The 18,361-nt window shown below is 41.1% G+C and overlaps 1 protein-coding gene across 1 annotated transcript in view; it reads left to right on the forward strand.

Moving 5' to 3' along the window:
* Positions 1-910: 910 nt before the first annotated feature.
* The window catches only part of LOC145991744 (atrial natriuretic peptide receptor 1), a 390,591-nt gene continuing 373,140 nt past the window's right edge, over positions 911-18,361 (forward strand). The window contains exon 1 of the mRNA XM_083127821.1: positions 911-926. Within this exon, the coding sequence (XP_082983947.1) occupies positions 915-926 (12 nt within the window). The 5' untranslated portion in view covers positions 911-914. The remainder of the gene's footprint in view (positions 927-18,361) is intronic.

The raw sequence follows: 18,361 nt of genomic DNA on the forward strand, positions 1-18,361 counted from the left end.
GTTTCAACCTTCTAGCAAGGTCTTCTTCAGACTCTGCACCAAGTACAAATGTAACAAGGTACAAAACAGGACGATATATATACACAAAAATACTCCCCTCCAGACTATTAGAAAGTTGTTCTGGAACATTCTAGCAGGTGGCTTTCCCTTGTCAACTGTACTTTCACCTAAAAGGCTAAACATATTTTCTTCCATCTATAATGTAGTTGGACTCTTTATCTCACGCTCTTTTTCCTTCATTCTTCTCCCTTCTTCTCTCCTCTTTCTCTCTTGTCCTTTCCACTCTTTCTAACATCTTTTTCCATTCTTTGCTTATCTTCAGTCCTCCATTCCTGTTCATTGTGTCTTCTTCACCTTTCTTCTCTATTTATTTGTGTTTGTTAGATTTTTTCGCTTGCTTTGTTTCGACTTATTCATCTTACGTTTAATGCTGTTGCAGATTTCAATTGTGGTCCACCAGTCAGAACATTGTACCGGATGGCTTTAAAGTACATTCTCTGCAATTCATCGTCCATGGTTAGCGTATCACGCTAAGCAGAGAGGTTCCAATTTCAGACCTTGGGAAACATATATTTTTTTTAACTTTGTTAACTCCTTTGTGTATTTCATAATTTCACTAGTCATCTTTATTTTCGCGACATAAAGTAGTCTAAAACAAGGAAGACATGTGAGTGAAAATATTTAAGACTATAGAATTTTAAAATAAAGTTGATGTTATTTTAATTTGCTTTGACTTACATCTGAACTTGTCTATTTGCAGCTACCCCTCGTGTTCTGGGGCCCAGGCTCCAGGATTGGCAGCGGACATGCATTTCTACGATGACGTCATTGCATTTATAGGCCCGGCATGCGCCTTCGCGTTGGAGCCGGTGGCTCGCTTGGCAGCCTATTGGAACAGACCGATAATCACCGGAATGGGAGACCAGGTAAGCCATTAGCCTGAGTGAATGCAATTGACAGGGTTCAATATAACGTTATGGGTCCAAAAATAGCTCCATTCTGTTTGTGTCACTTAACGACATGCTTTTGTCCTCAGGGCCAGATTTAGGCCTATGCGCAGCAGGCGTGGACCTTAGAGGTTCACTAATTTGTGGCGGCAAAATTTTCCCATCATAATGCAATGCAGACCCCAAACATCTCCATATCTAATACGTAGGGAAAGGATTTTAAGGTGCAAAATTATGGTCGGATAAGGGAAGAAAAGGTTCTGAAAATGTTTTCAAACAGGTGGAAAAAAAAAATGTGCTGATAAAATGTCTTTATTTAATGCTCTCTTTTTTTGCGCATTCTGTATATAATGCGGGCGGACCGCATAGAGAACTGTGGTTCTGCTGAATATGTTTTGTTGAAGTTCATGTTTTCTCTCGTGGGATTTGCTATATTATCTTGGGAACTATTGATGCTGGAATATCATTGTATAGCTCTCGTTCTGCTCTACACAATGAAATTATGGGATTTTATGTAGCTGCTCAAGAAGAGTCAAAATCATTTATTTTTCTGTCCAATTTTTTAACAAAACATGAAAGAAAAGGAAGGAAAAAGATGCTGAAGCATCAAAGAGGGGATAAAAAGGGGAAAATGCGCTAATTTTATTAAAAGGTGCAACAAAGTGTGTTCATTTTACTTGATTTCATGTCCTAAAATACATATCTCAAACGATCAGTATGAAAACAGTATGTTTTTGGAAAGATGCTACTCCTTAAAATCCGTTCTCTACTAATAAGCTACAAAAACTACAGAACGCATAAATGAGATTCATTTACAATCTCAAAAACAGAGACCACATTTCAAAATACTTACACAGTTTGAATTGGCTTAATACAAAGAATTTCGCGAAATATCAGTTACTTACTTTAACACATAAAGTACTAAACAGCAAGCAGCCTGGATATGTTTTAGAAAAACTGAACACATATTCAAACAGGCATCAGCACGTAACACGGCGAAAAACTTATTGTGGGTACCAAATCATAATACAACAACCTACGGAAGATCGTACACCGTATCTGCAACCAAAGAATGGAATTCCCTTCCAACCTCTCTATCATCCATCCAGCGTCATTTGAAGTTTAATAAGAAACTAAAAAATCATCTACTAGCAAGGCAGCTAAGCACATAATTACGAGCAACTTTTCAGTTATAAATATATATATATCAATTGTACTAATTGGCAACTATGTTCATGTAACTTGTTCTAACTATTAGCATTCTAAATTTCATAATTTTTGTTTTGTCTTTTCGATTTATTATTATTATTACTTTGCTGTTTCATTCATTGTTCCAGCTGCATTTATACGTGTATATGTATATACCTACTAAAGATGAAAGCGACGAACATTACATATCTATGTCCATTAGTTTATACATATAATCCTTTTTCTTTCTTATTTTTATTCAATTTGTATTTTTGTATTCAATGTTCATCCATTATACATGTAATCAGGATATGTTCATATATTCCATTTTTAACTTTGTAGTAATCACCCAGACAAGGGTCTGTTGTGAGAGCTTCACTCGAGGCCAAAACAAGCCGCTCTAATAACGACAATTTTATTATTATTATTATTTTCACAAACCTCCAAGGGATATCAATAGGATATCACAAATGACCAGATCAGATCCATAGGATGTCCAGGGAATGTCCCGTCCCGGATATCCAGAGAACGTCCTGTCCTGGATATACATGAGATCTCAAGTGCGGGAATAAAAGCTGCTTTGTGTTCTGACTATGCGTGTTCATGATTGACCTTTCATCCATATTATCTTATCACAATTCAACTTCCTCTTCGCGATTAGCCAAAAGTGGCAGAAAAGCGCAGTAAAATAAATCCAATCAATCAATTATAATCGAGGGACCGATCACACAATAACATTTTTAATCCAAAATTCCATCTTTCTCTCCACAAGGGACCACGTCTTTTGCGTCAGAGGGATGACAGGGTATTAGAATGGCATGTCAAGTCATATTTTGTAATCGCAACCTGTGGTATAATTTTCACCACTGAGTCATGGAGTTCCTTCATCCTGGCGGTTTGAAAATTACTCATGGAGATGAATTCTTGTTGAGCAGATTCTCAATCCATTTCACAGCGTTCAAACGGAGGTTTGTGGTGGATTAGGCACGTGACGCGAACCAGTTCAGTATCAAAATCAAGAATCAAATTGGCAACAAGCTTCTCTCTGAATGGAGTACATTCTCACAATTACCATATGATATGTCAGGCTGAATTTCTCAGAATACATTCGGAACATGTTATCTAAAGCTTCCATGTGTAATGGAGACTCACGCAGTGGATAAGTACGATCGGATGGAAATCGTACCAAATGAACTGTGGAAAGAACGAAGCATAATTTAATCTCCAATGAAAAAATAGTATCAAAGAAATCTTCTAAATTTTTGAAGGGGCCTTGGAAGCCATAATATTTTCGATCGGTGCCCACTCAATATTCGACACGGAGACAAAAATGAAGCTAAAACCATTTTGCTGCATGAATGAAGTTTGTTCAGTGATTAATTGATTTTGTTTACTTTGCTTTTCTACCACTTTTGGTTAATCGCGAAGATGAGAATGAGTGATGATATGATGAAATTGATGAAGGGACGCTCACAAAGAACACTCACGTCCAGGTCAGATTTAGAACCCAGCACCCCTGACATCGTAGCGCGCTGTGCTAACCACTCCTCCAAGGAGGTCGACTTTTTTTCATTTGAAATTCAAGTATTTTTATTCTAGGAACATAATACTAAGACTATCGTGTTAAAACCCACACATGTTGATTGTGTAATATCTCTCACAACACTACCACTTCACTTATGCTTCCGAATGGAAGCTGTGAAGTTGAAAGAGAATGTGATTTTTTACATAACCTTCTTGTGTGTAACCAACTTTCTCTTTCTTCAGTACCTGGAATTTCAACTCACGATTGTATTTCCGTTCTTAGACAGACATTCTTTAGCAGGAGCTATCTTTTTCAACTCGGGATGGAATTTGTCGATAAAATATTGCACGCAGCAAAGCATACAAAATAAGAGATAGCAAGTTTTTTCCTGTAGAATAAACTAAGGAACGGTCACTGAACTCCTGAAATCGTAGACCTCCATAAATTTCTTTGTTTCCAAACCCGAGACAGAAACTGCAGTTATCTGGATATGAAATCTGTGGTTCTTGATCCAATATTCAGTACTTTTTCACTGCAACGCAGCAGTGGTGGGGTGAACTATCCGCAGCAGGAGTCAACTCAAACTTGATGCTCAAATAATATAGTAATACAGGCGTTGCTGTTTCTGTTAATATTATTAATATAAGATTAATCATTACTATCACCAGTGCTCGAAAAAAATTCTTCAAAGCTAGGCGCCAGCTCTGAAAATCAGGCGCCAGGAAACTACCTACTAGCAATTGTGCATACTACAGAGTGTTTCAAAAGTCGCACAAGCCAAACATTGAAAAGGTATATCATGAAAACCGTAAAAGGTATTTACACCAGGTTTTCTGTACTAAACTAATCATGTATGCTATCACTGGGTTAATAAATTTATATTAGCATGTATCCAAATAAAAGCAATTACATTATTTTAAAAAAATATTGTTAATTTGCTGAAATCATATGAGAATTGATTTACAACAATATATACCAACGTAGAAATTTTCAGCGAAAAATGCATTAACATCTCTACGCTGGGAGGAACCAGGCAATATCGAAGTCTACTGTGTTTAAAAGGCAACAGATCCCGTTGCGGTAGCACTGGCAGAGAAGATTCCACACAGGTAAAACAACGACAGCGAGAAATCAGGCGAGGCCAGGCCGGCTCAGTAGTGGCTGAGTGATGTCGACCTCCGTGGCGAAGTGGTTAGCAGAGCGCGCTACAACGCCAGGGGTTCTGGGTTCGAGTCCCGGGTAAGGCATGGGTATTTGTGTTCGTCCAGTTGATAAGAAACAAAGAAAATGGAAGAATTGAAAAGTGTAAAAGTGAGAAAAAGAGTGAATGGTGGGGGATACCTCCGTGTAGGGGGTATTTCCTTAAGAGTGGTTAGCTCATCGCGCTGCAATGTTAGGGTTCCCAGGTTCGAATCCCGCTCGGGCTTGGATGTTTGTGTTTGTACGAATAATGAGAACCAATGTGAAGTTCCCAATATGGCGGACAGCACGATGCAAGGATAGCGAGAGCTCCCATATCTTTCCTTCCACTAGGCTGGTACATTTAACGATCAAAGTCCATTTTCCATATAATCAAGTACCAGCATTGTCAGTGTTCACGACAAGCCTCTTAGTGGTGACGTAAACATCATATGAATATACTTTTTACGGCATTTTTACCATGACAAAGCCGAAGCCCTCGTTGAATGTGGTGTCTAACCGTGTGGAAAGCGTGGAGGAGCGACTTCGGGAGTTTGAGAACCGCCTGCGGGACATCGCCGGACAGCAGACACCCCTTGGTAGCGCCGACACCGGAGTCCAGCCGGCGTTGCAAGATCTGAGCGCGGCCTTCCTGGATTTCAAAAAGGAGGCCGCAGAAACGCTGAAATCCGTAAAGTTGGACATCGAGGCTCTCAAGAGATCTTCGAACGAGAACGCCCGGAAGATCGACGATCTGGAGATGTACTCCAGGAGAAACTGTCTCCTGCTGCACGGCATTCCGGAAACGACCGGCGAGAACACGGACGAGCTCGTTCTTCAAGTGATCCGGAAGAACCTGAATATGCAGGACATCAGCATCGATGACATTGAACGTTCCCACCGCATCGGTCCCCAGAGGAGAACAGTGGCGGACGCAGTGAAGTCCGGGAAGAGGCCCATCATCTTCCGCCTCTGCAGTTACCGTACGAGAGATTCTATATGGAAGAGAAAGAAAGCTCTGAAGGGATCAAGATTCCTTCTGACAGAATCCCTGACGGCCGCTCGACATCAGGTGCTGCAGAGGGCTAAGGACCAACACGGCCCCAGGAACGTCTGGACCCAGGATGGAAGGATCATTATACTTCGTAGCAACGGGCATAAGATATCGGTCACGACGATGGAGGACTTGCAAAAAATCGAGTGAACGTGGAGGGGAAAGGACACCCTGAGACATGGACATAAAAAAGCTCAGCGACTATTTTAAAACTGTGTTGTACATACATTGTGCAAGTTTCTTTTCTACATATATTTGTTATTCTTTTTTGTGTTTCCGTGTTAGTGTATATGTTTATCTGCGTGTGTGTGTGCTTAAGTGTGTTGCAAAGGGTTTTCAGTGTTCTGCAAACATCATCTCTTCTGCCGCCTTGGTAAGTAGACTTATAATTCCTTACATAGCATGCCTTTCCCGATCATCCAACAAATTGAAATTCAACTCTCTGCGATGGCTGGAACCGGTAATTTGGTCACTGTAAATTTGGCAACGCCCCCATCCAGCCCATTTGCGGAACTCGGAGACTTGTCCCTCTCCCCAGGAAGTGTGACCGACCCCTCCCCACCCCCTTCACGGCAGACGATTGTAAACTTTTTTCCCAAACCCAGGTCAACTTTCGCCGCCGGCAACCTCAATGTAGCGCACATAAATGCCCAGAGCGCCCTCAAACATTTCCTCGAGATCCAAAATATATTTTCCACGCTCGAGCATATCGATGCTCTTTTAGTCTCCGAAACGTGGCTGCAAGAGTCCCTCTCGAGCGATCTGGTGCATGTGGCGGGATTTAAACTCTTTAGGAGAGACAGGATCGGAAAAAGGGGCGGGGGAGTAGCAATATATCTAAGGGAAGACATTAACGCAAAAGTAATAGGAGAATCTCACGGAGAATATAACTATTCTTCCGAATTCCTCATTCTCGAAGTCACCGTAAGACAACAAAAGGTTCTTTTGTCCGTAGTGTACCGACCTCCTTGCACTTCCCTCGTCACCTTCGAAAATGAAATCGGGAATTTCTTGCCCAACTATGAACATTCGATAATTTTGGGGGACTTTAATATCGATCTCTGCTGCACAAAGAAAGAAGTCACGTCGTTCCGGGACACGGTGTCTGCTCTGAACCTTTCCATCTGTCCTCTCGACCCAACTCACCACACTCCAACCTCTGAATCGTGGATCGACTTAATTCTTGTTTCCAGCCCATCACGCGTAGTAAGTCACGGACAAACCCCAGTACCCGGAATCTCTTACCATGACATGATATTTTTATCTTATGAGCTGCGCGTTCCCAAGTACAAAGCCAAACTTGTATGTTACAGAGACATTAAAAACATAAACGATGCGCAATTATCTGCCGACGCCGCCCTTCTCCCATGGCACGTAATCAGCACGTTGCCCACTCTCGACCAACAGGTGAATCTCCTTAACACTTTCATTCTCCAGTTGTACGACAAGCACGCCCCGGTGAAAAAGAAACGCGTCTCTCGCCCCCCTTGTCCGTGGTTGACGGACGACCTGCGGCAGCTCATGGCAGCCAGGGATCGAGCCTACGGCAAACATCGAAGGGACGTAAAGCGCGGCCAGTCGGCAAGTGGCAGTTTCGAAAGTTTCAGAATATTACGAAATCGTTGTAACCAAGAGGTCAGGAAAGCAAAGCGTCGATTCGCGAACGATCTTCTGAATTATGAGAAAAAGTCGGATGTTATTTGGAAAAAACTGAAAACTTTAGGGGTTGGTAAACAAAAAAGGAACGATCAATTAAACTTCTCCATAGAAATGTTGAACGAATATTTCAGCGAAGTTCAAACACTGGACAATAATGTAAGGGAAGAAACAATACGAACGATTTCGACCACCGTTCACAGCACCGCACCAAAATTTTTCTTCTCGCCCATTCGGCCAGAACACGTTCAGTCAGCTCTCAATAAAATAAAATCCACTGCTGTGGGAATAGACGAAATCTCTGTTCTAATGATTAAAAAAATTCTCCCGTACGTTCTCGTTCCTATAACAGGCATTTTTAATTTCTCCCTGTCCTTCGGCATATTCCCGTCGATTTGGAAACTGGCTAAGGTTCGCCCTCTGCCGAAAACAAACAAAGTTCTCAGCCTCGGCGACCACCGGCCGATAAGTATTCTTCCGGCTCTGTCCAAAGCTCTCGAACACGTTGTCAGTAACCAAACGCGTAATTTCTTATCACGAAACAATCTAATGAATCCCCTCCAATCGGGATTCCGGCGCAACCATAGCACCTGCACGGCGCTCATCAACGTGACGGACGACATAAGACACGCCATGGACATTAAAGAAGTAACTATTCTTGTACTTCTGGACTTTAGTAAAGCTTTTCAGACTATTGACCACGACATCCTGCTATCCAAGCTATCCTTCCTGTACAACTTCTCTGACCCAACCGTAGCTTGGTTCCGTTCGTATATTAATGAACGCCAACAATGCGTCTTCAACTCTGGTGAGAAATCGTCGTGGCGATCAATCAGCGCCGGTGTCCCCCAGGGAACCGTCCTCGGTCCACTCCTCTTCTCTCTGTACATTAACCATATTCCTGACGCACTAAAACACTGTAAATATCACATCTATGCAGATGATGTTCAGCTGTATTTGTCATTTCCTCCAAAGAATATTGAAAATTCAATTCGCGATATAAATTATGATCTGAACAAAATCAGTACTTGGTCAGCTAATCATGGGCTACTAATTAATCCTTCGAAAACCCAAACTATTATTATAGGTTCACAAAAAATGCTTTCAGCATTTGAAATTTCTTCCCTCCCGCCCATAATGGTCTTAGGGAAAGCTATTAAATTAAGTAAAACAGCCAAAAATCTGGGCGTAATGTTTAATCAGCATCTCTCATGGTCAGATCACGTAAATTTAACTAGTAAAAGAGCCTTCGCTGCATTACACGCTCTTGTTCGGCTTAAACATTTTCTACCCGTTAGCATTAAAATCAAGCTGGTGCAAGCACTTGTTTTTCCACACTTCGATTACTGCGATTCTGTCTATTCCGAATTACCAGATGATCTCGCTCAACGTCTTCAACGAGTACAAAACACCTGCGTCCGCTTTATTTTCGATCTGAAATATAGGGACCATTTATCCGTTTTCTTTACAAAGCTAAATTGGCTCAAATTAATTGATCGGCGAAAGGTACACAACCTCACCCTTCTCTATAGGGCAATCAGTTCAAAGGAACCGGCTTATCTCTCGAGCAGATTCTCAATGCTTTCCGAATCACACAGCCTTGACACCAGATCGCGAGGGAGAACTCAACTACTCATCCCCCTTCATAACTCAAATTTTTATTCAAAATCTTTCACCGTTTCTACTTCTCGTCTTTGGAACTCACTGCCCCTCGAAATCCGAAACTCATCTTCAGTATATGTCTTTAAGACGCAATTAAAACATATTTTATTGGGCACAAATAGTTAGCACATTATATTTTAGTGATAAATTGCATACAGTTAAGCGCAGAACAACACTGAAAATCCTTATTCACCTTAATATTTCAAATCCCTGACTACTGTCATGAATATCTGATTGTGTGTGTGTGTGTGTATGTGTGTGTTTTGTTGTATGTTCGTGTGTATAGGTTAGGATTTTATTCCCGTATGCATTTTTTTTCTTATCATTTTTTTCTGTAATTTTTTCTTTGTAATTTTATATTTCTCTTTTTATATTTTAAAATTTACCTTTCTATGTAATGGTTTAAATGTTGTTGTAAACATGGTTAAGTGGTAGAAAAGGCTACAAAGCCTTAACTTCGCCATGATAAACAAGACGCAATAAATAAATAAATAAATAAATAAAAATACAGTGAAACTTGACATGTGTGAAAGATTGTGAAAAATGTGTGAATGATGGGGGATACTGCCGAATGGGGATATTCCTTTTAAAAAGAAAGAAAAAAAAGTAGCTCAGTGGTTAGAGAAATCGTACGGTATGCCAGAGACCCAGGTTTGAGTCCTGGTCGAGCCTGCATTTTTCGCTGAAAATTTCTACGTAGTACATCTACTGTGTGTGCCTAATCTTCAATAATAATACCAACTCTTAACAATTTGTGGGATCATTTGTTGGTGTTTGACTAGTCGTAAAACTGTTGCTTTGTGAGGTACAGCAGAAGCAAGGGATTTTTCTTGCAAAACCTCTTGCACATGAGTGTAAGAATGAGTAGTAAAATACTCTTCAGCAATGCACACGCGCTGCTCCAAAGAATACGCCATGCTGAATCAATTAAAAGAACAGGCATAGTAGCGTCGAAAGTGAGCGAAAAGAATTCAGTGTAACCAGAGGCAGACTAGGATTCTCTCAACAGTCCGATTCCAGCACAAAATCTTGGTTTATGATTTTTCACGTAAATGTATAACCAATACTTAGGCACATCTGCCGTGCGTCTGTTGACAATATTTCGACCTGCTAGCATTGCCATATATGTCCCAAAAATGGCACTTTTTCACTCAAACTATAAAATCGTCAATAACAAATCCATCAAATGTTGCACATGACCAATATTGGTCGCAAATGGCAGATTAACATGGCATCAGTCATCAGACATCTAATTATGACCCTTCGATAATTTCTTACGTATTTTTCTCATTCAAAAGTGTATTTTTGGAAAAATTTTAACGCTGCCTTCCGCCAGTTATGAATTTATCTAAGTTTTCTGTATGGAGAAAACTGATAATTTTAAGCATTGAAAAATATCTCAATGGATGAGACTTTATAATGCAGAAAACCCGGTGTAAATATCTCTTACGGTTTTCATGATATATTTTCAAAATTTGGGCTGTGCAACTTTTGAAACACTGTATAAGAAGCTGAGCATCACAGTATTCAAAACATTGCTAAATCATTCGAGAACACTAAATGGGGTTTTGGGGGGACAAAGAGTAAGAAATTATTACTGACTCTCTGGAATGTTCACAACACTGATTTTTTTTAAAAAAATCCTTGCTAACTTATGCTGTACTGCAATTTGAACTTAGAATCATCAATATTTCGTACATATTACAGCAAAAGATCACATTCGCCAGGCTGAAATTTTTAGTCGCCATGGCGACCTGGTGGCCGGGATTTTTCGAGCCGTGAATATCACATTGCATATAGATGAGTATTTTTTTAAAAAAAATACAATATTACGTTCCATTAATTACTAATTTGTATGTAACAAATAAATTGCCATGTACCTTGTGTAAATCCCCAGAAATATTAACAGACTGATTGAGGCATGTTCAGAACAGAATAATGTGGATTTATTATTGCAGGTGGCCTGTGGACGGGTATTTGAAATCTGTAATTAAATGGGGAAATGCCACTAAAATTTAACATGTGGTGGTCATTGGAAATTAATGGACCGCTCATTTCAAAAAGTTTGTGCTTTCGAAAGTATTGCATATTCATGATAAGGTTCTCGAGAATTCTCAGTTGGGCAGCTATCAATTTTTAGTTCTAACCTCCTCAAAACGTTACCCTCGTGTGCCATTCCGGTTCATTTATTCGACTTGTAATGCTACTTCGGACACAAATCAGATGTTTCTTGGGATAAATGTTGGAGTATCTCTTCATTGCTTGATATTTGGAAAGTTCTCTGCGTTTCGATACCTAGGACGGACCATCTTCAAATTGATTTCCTATTGCAGAATCTTACGTTAGTTTTCGAAATTAATATTGCATTTTCCCACACGAATCGACTTTTATAGGACAAGAGGCCTAATCTAATGAACAGCCACGAAAATAAAAAGAAAACGAAAGTTGGAGGTCCATTTACTAAGTATTCCCAATATCCTCCATGGGTACTAATCAGGCCATCTTTTCTTGGTTACGGAAATGTCATTCTAATGCCGTGTGCTGTCAATTTTCTTTCCCGGTAACAAGAAAACGGACCGATCGATCAATGTAACAAATAGGGTATATCACTACACCAGCACATGATATTCTTTCTAGTGATGATATTACACATCCTTGTACAAGTTGGTGCAAAAGTCATCGCCTGATTTTCTTAGCCTAAAGCTTAAGTTTTAAATTTTAAAAAGTAGGTTTTTTCTGTTAAACTTTTATTAATACTTGTAAGTTTTATGTCCTCAATTTTTAAATATAACATCCAATAAATGACCAGCATTCGAATTGATGCAAATTTGGGGTCTTTTTATTGCGTTTTCCATGGTGTTGGAAATCTGCGGGGAAATGTTTTCAATTTCATGCTGAATATTGTCCTTTAGTTGCTTTAACGTCTCTGGCTTATTCACATAAACCAATGACTTCAAATATCCCCAAAGGAAGAAAATCTGGAGCGGTCAAATCGGGGGACCTGCCCAGCCATGGCCAATCACCAAAACGGAATATTAACTCTACCCGGAAAAGTGTCACGCAAAATTGTCACAATTTTTCCACGTTCTTGTGGGGTATACTTAATCATTTTTGCACACAATACATTTCGTGAGTATCTTCTATTTAACTGACAAAACACTACTGATATAAACAACAAGATGTCAAAATAAAGGTAAGTTTAAATATGATGATAACTTTTGCGCCACCCTTTATGTGTAATCCTTGTAGTTTCAACCAATCAACCACTATCGAATGGTTAGATTCTTGGCAAGAACAATGAAATTGACGGACCAACCCGGAATGTTATCTTGAATCTGCTTGCATAAAAAAGCAAGGGTTTTAATAAAGGTAAAAAAAATAGTTTAAACATCATCACAGCGATTTACCAAATAACAAAAGTTTGAAATCGCTTTGGTAATTCCTCCCCAGGCATGTTCTTTTGGGATTCGACTGCAAATGTGAAAACGGCACTTCAGTGTTAAGTCTGCAACATGTGGATAATCGAGAACCTACTTCAAGAAATTATGTAGTATCTGTGCAGAAATGTAGACTACGAGACATATGTCTATAATAAGAAGACAAAAATAGTGCTTTATTCATATTTAATATTGAAAGTGTAACTGATAAAACTGTGCTTTTGATTTAAAACTGATATATGCAACGTCCGCGCGCCGGAGCACTGCACACTACACCACGGAGCGGTGCAAAAGTGTACCCATATATGCTAGCTTGTAGCCAGCCGAAGACATGGACTCAAAGTATCTCAGGGCTTGCGGGGTTTAGTATGGAAAGGTCAAAGGTCAACTTGTAAACGTTTATTTATATTTATACACGCATGTAAATAACCAGTTTAGCACATACGCTCTTAAATCCTCCTCAGTGAGGTACCTGGGCAGTATTAGTATGTTTATCTAATTTAGGGGGGGAACCAACTAGTACAGGTAACCAATAGGAACCTGGGTAGCCATCACGTGACACGCCGTCTGGGGACAACATGCGAAAGCGTCAATAGCGAGGGACGGGCCAAGGGGCCCGCGGTTTCACAAAGGTGTTGGTGTGAAAGGACGCCGCAAAGTCAATCCAGCTACGACAAGGGAACGGTTCGGTCCCTTGGCATGTCCAGTCAGTAGCAAGAGACGGCAAGGTACAAAGGGTAGGTCTGGAAGCACCCAGGAGACTTGGGCTTGGGCCGCCACGACCCAAGGGTAGCACATCAAGCTCTTATGGGGCAGACCAGGTAGGTAGGAAAACTGCTTTTTTTTTATTCTCCTCCTTCCTTCTCAAGGAAGCTATTGGATCCTGGTAGGGGAAACTTCCAGACTAGATCTGGGAACCAGGTCTTTCGCAGTCGGCATCTGGCAGTCGACTGAGCTCCGGGCCTCGCTGCTTTGTTTATATACTGTTTGGTGGCAGCACTGAGGCGGGTGGAGAAGATCGGAACTAAGCCGGCTGCAGCGTTGCAAACTCCCTTCAATTCACGAGATGCAACTCGTGCGTTATAAAATATCAAGTTTAGCATTGTAAAAACCACTAGCATGTGACGATATAAACTTAACACTTGTGTGCTAAACTGAACACTTTACATTAAAGAAATTACAAGATAACGAGATTCAACAATGCAAGTTACAAATTAAACAACAATTACTGCACAAAAGATAACTGAATGCGTAAACCACGCAGGGCATTTAGCATGCTTTCTTTAACCAAAACTCGTGTGCCACAACAATATATGTTTCATGCTTAACAACAATGCACTCAAAATTAGATAAAAGATAAATCAAAAGCGTAAGCCTCGCAGGGCATTTCTCAAGCATTAATAATTATATATGAAAGAATATGGCTATCACGCAGGATAGCTACATGTGATGACCACGCAGGGTCGTTACATATATCATAGTGAAGAATTAGAACATTAAGGTATGGTAGATCAACTATAAAACGGAAATTGTTCCTCAATATGATGGAAAGTAAAAGAGATGCACTCACGTAACTATCTTCAAATGTTAAGAAAGTTTATGCAACAAACTTATGTTAAAATAACATTTTTAAACGTAAAAATATATTACAATGCTATGTATACAGGGTGTATCATAAGTAATGGCGCAAACTGACACCGTTGAAAGTACACGATAATAGAAGCAAAAAAGTCTCAGTAAACATGGGTCCGCAAACGAGCCGTTTTCGAGATAATTGCGAATGTGTGATTAAGCCGCCATTGACTTCATTGTTTGTAAACGTTGTCCTAGTTGGTAAAATGCTAATAATACAGTAAGAAAAGTCATTGGAGATCTCATTGCTTTTATTGAACATTCTACTTTAACAAATGTTAGTATGTTACATGTTACAATTACTGTACACTCGCACCTGTTAAAGGAGGTGTTTTGTAAAAGAAAATATCATTTCTCATTAACAAAAATCATTTTCAACATCTCATCAAAAAACAATAACTTGTCGAGGATGCAAATGAAAACTATTGACAATTTAAAATTTTCAATGTAATCTACACTGGCTAACAAAAAAAGTGAAGCACCCAGAAGGAGTTGTCGAAGATTACCCCATTTCGGTATACATGCATACCATTGATGTGTGAGTAAATGATTAGATGAACAAGGATCTGTAATGTGTAGAACGTCCGCCAGAGGGCATTTGTTACGTCACCTCCTGTTGCTGATAAGGTGGGACCAGTCACCTGCTGTGAGTCAGACACTGCAGCACGAAGTTCAGTGAGGAAAACGAAGCACCGGCGATGCCTCGCAGACGCGTTAGACAGCCGATCCAGCAATTGACAGCATTGGACAGAGGCCGCATTGTGGGACTGCATGAGGCGGGTCGGTCGTATCGGGCAATTGCCAGGCATGTGGGCCATTCAGATGTCACAGTGGCCCGATGTTGGAATCAATGGGTACATGAGGGCACCCATGCACGTCGTGCAGGTTCAGGTCGACCAAGAAACACCACCCCGAGGGAGGACCGTCGTATGGCGCTCCAAGCAGTGCGGGATCCCACAACTTCGGCACCCGTCATCCGAGAACATGTACTGGACACTGTGCAACATCCTGTGAGTTCCCGGGATGGCCAAACGGATCCGGATCCAAAAGTTACGGATCCTAATCCGGATCTGAAAGTTCCGGATCTGGATCCGGATCCGAATCCGAGAGTTCCGGATCTGGATCCGGATCCGAGAGTTCCGGATCCGAACGGATCCGGGTCCGAAAATTCCGGATTTGGATCTGGGTCCGAAAGTTTCGTATCTCAATCCCATTATAATATTACCACATCTTAAAAGGTATTATGAGCTTCGATTACAAAGAAATTTTTCATTAGTTAGTCCTACAAGAATTTTTTTCAAGTTTTGTTCCTAAAATACTTTGCTACGCATCGGCTAACACACTCGTTCACAAAAATAATCTTACTTGTTTAACATAAAATGTCAGAGATCATTTTGTAAATGCCATTGAAACGAATATGTATTCATTCGAATGTATTGGAAATGAAAACACACATAAATGTGAGACATTCCATTCCAGGATGAAACCTTTAACACATATAACAAGATAGAAATGTTATACAAAAATTATACAATTTTTCTAGAATTACAGTTTTACAAATTAAAATAAAACATTATAATATATGCAGTGTTAGATAATTACAAAGTATAAGACTAACAAGGGAGGTTATCTAAGTGTTCCCCTCCGATTTCCATTAAACTTGGCAGGCGTATAGTGGGGCCCAAAGGAGAAATACGTGTTTTTTTGTTTCAGCTAAAAACGGTTTTAGGGGGCAAAACCTCCCTCAAATGTCAAGATGAGGACAAATTGAAGTAAGGATCTGACCCCTGTGTCCCTCCGATTTCCATGAAACTTGGCAGGTGTATAGTGGGACCCAATGGAAGAAATATGTGTTTCTTTGTTTCAGCTAAAAAACGGTTTTAGGGGGGAAACCCCCTCAAATGTCAAGATGAGGACAAATTGAAGTGAGGATCTGACCCCTGTGTCCCCCTCCGTTTTCCATGATACTTGGCAGGTGTGTGTATAAACGGGCCCAAATGAAGAAATACGTGTTTTTTTGTTTCGGCTAAAAATCTGTTCTAGGGGGCAACCCCCCCTCGAATGTCAAGATGAGGACAAATTGAAGTGAGGATCTGACTTCTGTGTCCCCCTCCGATTTCCATGAAACTTGGCAGGTGTATAGAGGGGCCCAAAGGAAGAAATACGTGTTTTTTTTGTTTCGGCTAAAAAACTGTTTTAGGGGGCAAAACCCGCCTCAAATGTCAAGATGAGGACAAATTGACGTGGGGATCATCTGACCCCTGTGTCTCCCTCCGATTCCCATGAAATTTGACAGGTGATTAGAGAGGCCATATGCCCCCTGTTTCTTCATATGCCATATTTACGTGGTTTCGGGGTCAGATCACCACTTCAATTTCTCCTCATCTTGACATTTGAGGGGGAGGGCCTCTATACACCTGCCAAGTTTCATGGAAATCGGAGGGGGAGACTTAGACCTTCCTTGTAAGTGTATTAATTAATTACAAATCGCCCACGCGGACACACACACACACTATATATATATATATATATTAGCAGGTAACAATATGCTATAAGCACATTCTTACTTTCCAAAGAAGCGCAGGTTGGATGGCAAAACGGATCCGGATCCGAAAGTACCAGGTCCGGATCTGAAAGTACCGGATCCGGATCTGAAAATTCCGGATCCGAAAAATTTTAGGATCCGGATCTGAAAATTCCGGATCCGAAAAATTTTAGGATCCGGATTTCGGATCCGCCAGGATCCGTATCTGGCCATCCCTAGTCTCGACGAGTCGCATCCGCCGGATTCGGGTCTTACCGCCCCATGCGCCGGTTGCCGTTGACACCACAACACCGACGCCTGCGGTTGGTGTGGTGCCGTGCTCGGGAGGCATGGACAAAGGACGAATGGCGTCGCATCATGTTCAGTGATGAGTCCCGCTTCTCCATGACCTCCGATGACCATCGTGTGCGGGTGTGGCAGCGTCGAGGGCAGAGGGCACATCCTGCCTACATTGTGGAGAGACACACAGGTGTGACCCCAGGCATCATGGTGTGGGGAGCCATTGGATGTGCGTTCAGGTCACCTCTAATAGTGCTTCGGCAGACTTTGACGGCAGAGCGATACGTCACAGACATTCTGCGTCAACACGTTCTACCCTTTATGGCACAGCACCCTGGGACAGTGTTCCAACAAGATAATGCACGCCCACACACAACCCATGTGTCTATGGACTGCCTAGAGCAATATTGAGGTCAGGACGATCCCCGGACCTCTCCATCATTGAACACGTGTGGGATGACATTGGACGGGGACTCCGTCCTAGTGCCAATCTGCGGGATCTGGAGGGACAGCTGCAACACCTGTGGACGAACGTGCCTCAGGAGAGGATCCAAAGGCTGTTTGACACTATTCCGAACCGCATTAGGGCATGCATTGCGGCCAGAGGGGGTGCGACACCTTACTGACCTGGCTCCACCATTCCACCTGTAACTGCCTATATTGTAATCAGTTCAATAAAGGTACATGGACATTCAGCATATGTAGTTTCATTCACGTCCAACCACTCCTTCTGGGTGCTTAACTTTTTTTGTCAGCCAGTGTATTCATTCATTCATTCATTGTTTTCTGCCTAATTGGCAGGTTTTTCACTGCAATCTCCAGCTTTCCCTGTTCTCTGCCTTACGCTTCGTAATAGCATACGACCCAGTTAATTTAATATCATCCATAAGCTGATATCTCTTTCTTCCACGGACTTTTCTTCCTTCAACCATTCCCTCCAAGGCATCTCTTAGCAGGCAGTTTCTTCTTAGACAGTGCCCTAACCAGTTTCTTTTCCTCTTCTTGATGGTCTCCAGTATAGATCTTTTTTCACCAACTCTTTTCAGTACGGCTTCGTTTCTTACTTTGTCCGTCCATTTTACACGCTCCATTTTTCGCCATGTCCACATTTCAAAAGCTTCGAGTCGTTTCTCTTCATTTCTTCTCAACGTCCAGGTTTCTGCACCATATAGTGCTACACTCCACACAAAACATTTCACTAATCTCTTCCTTAGACCTATGTCCATGGGTCCACAAAAAACATTTTTCTTCTATTGA

Source organism: Lepisma saccharinum, chromosome 1, assembly GCF_977018435.1.
Source record: "Lepisma saccharinum chromosome 1, izLepSacc3.1, whole genome shotgun sequence".
In the NCBI taxonomy this organism is placed as follows: Eukaryota; Metazoa; Arthropoda; class Insecta; order Zygentoma; family Lepismatidae; genus Lepisma; species Lepisma saccharinum.